The sequence below is a fragment of the Hordeum vulgare genome, chromosome 4H, assembly GCF_904849725.1.
Source record: "Hordeum vulgare subsp. vulgare chromosome 4H, MorexV3_pseudomolecules_assembly, whole genome shotgun sequence".
Lineage (NCBI taxonomy): Eukaryota > Viridiplantae > Streptophyta > Magnoliopsida > Poales > Poaceae > Hordeum > Hordeum vulgare.
The window spans coordinates 596,095,575-596,100,920 of NC_058521.1; the positions used below are offsets into that span (position 1 = coordinate 596,095,575).

The following is a 5,346-nucleotide window of genomic DNA, read 5'->3' on the forward strand; positions in this document are numbered from 1 at the left end:
TAGCGCATTCTAACTTCCTGACGCAGTCTGGAACAAGACGTAACATGGGCCAATCCAATGGATGTCGACTGAATAACCCATGAATGTGCCAAGTATCATCGACCGGTCCACTGCATGACGATAAAACATGGATCAGAATCCCTCCACTCTAACCCGTAATACAAGGAAAGCTGCCTCCTATACGGGGGACAGGCCAAAACAATACGATGACGACGCGGATCCCTAGCGGGTGTGTATGGACAGGATGCCGAGCACCGAGGTGCTCGTCATCGAATCCGAATTTTCGCTAGCATACCTAGCTTTAGCCCTCACAAACTTCATTATGTTAACGATCGCCATGCTCTGCCTGGAAAAGATATGAAATCAGACTACCAAGGAAGTACCGACGTATAAAAAGACACTTGATTCAGGTGGTAAAATACACAAGAAGCAGAAGCAGTTATGTATTGCGGTTGCTCATGTCAGCGAAGTCTTTGCCGGCAACAAGCTTGCCCACTCCTCGGAGCGTCTTCTTCCTCAAATCAACAGAAATCACCACTTCCATCTCGTCAGTGGAGCATGAGTGCATGACTTGCACGGAGCAGGCACACTACATCATCATCCATGCTCATTGCGGGGAAACCCGTGGCGAGGACCGGTAGCGACGTAACCTGAGTGGGCTCAATGTCACTCATACTTCCTAACGTCCAAGGCAACAGCTTGTAGTGCATTTGCTCGAGGATGGTTTCATCGGCATCGATGGTGCAGCCGGGGCTCCAGTCCTCCCATGACAGAATCGGAATCAGCATGCTCCATGTGGTGGCCCTCCAGCCATTGATGCTGGGTTGAGGGCGTTGCTTCTGGTGGAAGCATTCCAAATAGGTCTCAGGTGGGTGGTATTCCTCCTCGGCGGTCACCGCCTCCGGCCTTCTCTGCAGGTCAGTTTCCATCTCGATGTACTTATGTAGTCTTTGCTCGGGCTGACAGGTGATGGGAGCAGCGCTTGTGGTAGGCGTAAGATGCCCAGTTGCCCCTGGCCGGCGGCAACGGCACGTCGTGGAGCGCGGTATTTTCGTCGAACACGTTGCAGACGAGGAGGGCTGTCGTTGAAGAGGCTGTCGTCCAGGCTCGGGAGGAGGTGCAGCAACGGGCGCGCAAGCCGAGGTGCAGGGAGACGCGGAGCACAAGGTCGGCCTCCGCGGCGACGACCCCCGTGAAGTCGGCGGCGCCGATGCGGGGACGCATTCGTGGTGGGCATGATGAAACCGAACTCACAGATCGAACACACAAAAGATATTGAACAGCAACAGCGAATCCATTGATCAATCTGATTCTGAACCCATATGCATCTCATCTCATCCAACACCACAGCACAAGGCACCGGCAACCCCTGACAACGGCCAACACCGGCACCGGACTAACAGTCTAACAGACACAGACGAGGAGGCGGCCTAGCCGCCGAATCCGTAGAGGGTGCGTCCCTGGCGCTTGAGCGCGTAGACGACGTCCATGGCGGTGACGGTCTTGCGGCGGGCGTGCTCGGTGTAGGTGACGGCGTCGCGGATGACGTTCTCGAGGAAGATCTTGAGCACGCCGCGGGTCTCCTCGTAGATGAGCCCGGAGATGCGCTTCACGCCGCCCCTGCGCGCCAGCCGCCGGATCGCCGGCTTGGTGATGCCCTGGATGTTGTCGCGCAGCACCTTCCGGTGGCGCTTGGCGCCGCCCTTGCCCAGCCCCTTGCCCCCCTTGCCGCGGCCCGACATGGCTGGCGAGCTGATGCCGGTGGGGGATTTGGTTGGTTGGTGTGGTGGTGGAGCGGGTGCTGGGGCGTATTTGTAGCGGAGGGGGCGGGCGCGGTGGTGGAAGTGAGCGATCTGTGGGTGGGTGGGTGGCGGGGTTTGGAGCTTCGGGATTCGTTGGACGTGGGATGGAGGGGCGGATCGGTGACGTGGCGAGGAGGGGGTGGGGTTCGATCCGTGGGACTGGAAACGGGAGGATGTGATTGGTTCGTTGTGGGGAGGTCCGAATACGTGTTTTTCTGTGCGTGGTAGTGTGTTTTTACTTTGCAGAAACAAAAATACTAGTGTGTTTATAGTGGGCTGTGAATCACTGTCACCGGCTCATTTGGAGATCGTCGGGGAGACCTCCAGGAACTGCAGCCGCCGTCGCCACACTTATCGGCAAGGCCACTTGCGCAGGCCGTCATCGTGCTCACCGGGGAGAACTCCGGTGCCACCACGCCGGTGGTATTCCGGGTCGAGGTACCCCGATGCATGTGCCCTGCAGCACGCAGCACACCACCTCCCGCCCAGTCACAGTGAAGCAGGTGTCGGGAGTCGCTAGGAGGAGCGATGGGCTGAAGGCGCCAAAGCGATTTGGGCCGCCATGACGAGCGGTGTCCACCAGGGGCGGCGGCGGCGAGGCGCCCTGGGACCTTCTTGAGCCTGTCGTCTCCAAGCTTGCGCGCGGAGTCAAACCCGGCCACGGCCGCGCGGAGGCGACGAGCACGATGGTGCAGGCCTGGTGACTGTGGTGCAAGACGTGGGCGCGTGCTCCGACATGGCAACGAGTGCGATGGTGCAGGCTCGACACTTGTGGTGCTGGCCATGGGCGCTTGCTGCGACGCGGCGACGACGAGCTCGATGGCAACACGCGGCTTCATTGTCGTTCGCTCCATGTGCTTGTGTTGGGTGTATCCACAGTTTGGGTCACCGCATTGGAGTTGCTCTTATGATGTAGAGAAAATTATCACTGAGAGCATGTGAGTGAGGTAGTGAATACGAGAGAATCGCCCATCTGATAAGGACACACATGCATAATCTTCGCGATCTTATCGTCACCTATCTACAGCAGCGGGACCATGTCATCGGGGCATCCAAGACGGAGGGTGGAGATGAGATACTTGATCCTCATCGCCGCCGTCATCTCCTTGCTTGGCAACATTGGATAAAATCCTTTGTTGTCACATGAAAAATGGCATGAGTTAAGCTAAAATAAAAATGCATATGGAATTGTCTTTACCATCCTGGTTGCCCCCTATTAGGGCTAGTCTGTTCCACCCGACCGATTGCCATAGACAAACGACGACACTGGGACTAAGGCACCTTATGTGGAAATTGGAGACAACATCATGTTCGTAAGGTCTTGATTGCACATGCTCACAATTGGGTTCAGGAGGTCCAGGACCCTACATATTTTTTTGAAAGATTCGGGGTTTCCGGCTTGATTGGTTTAGAAGAAAGCACGCGGCAATACAATGGGGATCAAGCGATCATGGAAACAAAAGGCATGTAGTAGCAGGGGAATTGCAGGCACAAAACGGAAAATACCAGAGGAGAAAAGAAGGACCAGAGATGATCTCCGGCGATTATCTCCCAACATCTTCCCCGAAAGGGGGCTCAAGACACCATGCACCCGCCAGCCGCACAACTCTAAATTACCTCCGATGGCACGGAGGACATCTTGAGCTTGTGGCATCGTGTTTCGGAATATAGCAGCATTTCGCTCCTTCCATATTTCCCAAGCAATCATCATCAACATCGACTTGAGGCCCTTCTTGAAGTCAGTCTTCGTGTGAGCCGTGAGCCTATGGTAGTGCCTGAGGGAGCTATGGTTCGTGTCCCTCCTCTGAAGCAGCGGCGCGCAGCCTTCCCTGGAGGATGCCTTCTGCCAGATTGAGACGGAGAAAGGGCAGTCCCAGAAGAGGTGTAGGGAGCTCTGGAGGCTTCTTATGCAAAGAGGGCAGAAATACCCGTTAGTCCATCTGCACCGCTGCAGCCGGTCATTGCACCACAACCTGTCATGATGCAGCAGCCAGGCAGACATTTTTACCGAGCCTAGAGCCCATGTCTTCCATACTGCAGCTTCAATCCCTGAAGGAGGCACCCCCTGGGTTTGAAGCTTCTATGTGGCACTTGCTGAATAAGAGGTTCCCCCTCCGGCCACCGAGCTGATCCTGTCTTCATCTTGCGAGAGGACGATGTCTGTCCTCAGAATCTTTCGCCACAGCTGCAGGAAGTCACTGACAATGATGGTCGTGTTACCATGCCTAAGATCCCTAATCCATTGGTCGTTTTTCATCTCAGCTTCAACCGATCTGGTTTTCCTCCTTGTATGGCTGAATAAATTTGGATATTGGCGGCTCAACGTCTCGTTGCCCAGCCAAGTGGTCATCCAGAACCTTACCTTTTTCCGTTACCTACCAGCACTGAAGTTGTTGTAGCAAACAGTTCCCGATCTGCCTTATCACAAGGATCCGGGAAGCTCATCCACGGCCTCCATGTTTGTTGCCATGCGAGCCAAAGCCATCTCAACCGAAGCGCCCTGCTAAATCGATGAAGATCTAGGATGCCTAGCCCTCCCTTGTCAATGGGTAGGCAAACCCTATCCCAAGCCATTTTGCATTTGGCGCCGGTTATGCTCTCATCCTGTGCCCATAGGAATTGCCGACGCGCTTTATCCACTTCTTTGAGAATCTTCTTGGGGATCTTCAGGACGAACAGGGCGTAGATCAGCGTAGCTATGAGGACTGCGCGTACGAGCACCCGCCTGCCACCCATGCTCATCAGCTTTCTTTTTTCATCCCGCCAAACGCGAATGTACCCGATCGATGATAAACTACAGATGCACCAGTCGGTTAAACCAACCGGGACTAAAAGGTTTAGGGGTTTTGGGTTTCTGGTTTATTTTTCCTTTTAATTTTGTGTTTTCTAATTTATTATTTTTCATTTTAAACATATTTTATGCTACTACATATTGTACACATTATGCATATATAAAAATAGAATTTCTCGTAGAACTGATCATATATATCATCGAATTTCTCAGACGAACATTCACACATACACATGTATATATACAATTTATTCTACAATTTGCAGATCATTACAGTGGAGGCATTACAACATGTAATGGTATTCTCCTTTGGGATCTATGACCTAATCGAGCAAAAATCCTGCTATTTCCTCTTGAATTGCTCGTACGCGATCCATTGGTAGGAGCCGATCCCGCATGCCTTTCATCACTTTATTAAAAAGAAGATCAATATGAATATATTAGTTGTGTGTATATATATTAGACCATGATAGAAAGAATTGTGAATAGTATTCTCGCAAACGTATCCAAAGTTGTCTATCACTTTTGGACCTTTGGAACGTCATTGTGCAAATGTTCTCGCAAACGTATTATGCACATAAATTATTCCCCGGCGCCTGTATCGGCACTTTAATTACGAGAATAGAATTCAATCAGGTAATAATTAATCAAGCATGATAATGATATTGAAACTAGAATTAAAGAGATGATAGCTAGCTAGCAGTACTTAATTAATTACCCTGGGTCACGCTCATTTCAGTTTTTGTTTCCTTG

General features: G+C 52.2%; 1 protein-coding gene across 1 annotated transcript; it reads right to left on the reverse strand.

Annotated features, from left to right (window-relative positions):
• Positions 1-1,427: 1,427 nt before the first annotated feature.
• On the reverse strand, positions 1,428-1,779 carry LOC123447412 (histone H4). Its single transcript, XM_045124007.1, has one exon. The coding sequence runs from the start codon at positions 1,740-1,742 to the stop codon at positions 1,431-1,433; it is 312 nt and encodes a 103-aa protein (XP_044979942.1). The 5' UTR covers positions 1,743-1,779; the 3' UTR covers positions 1,428-1,430.
• Positions 1,780-5,346: the final 3,567 nt, after the last annotated feature.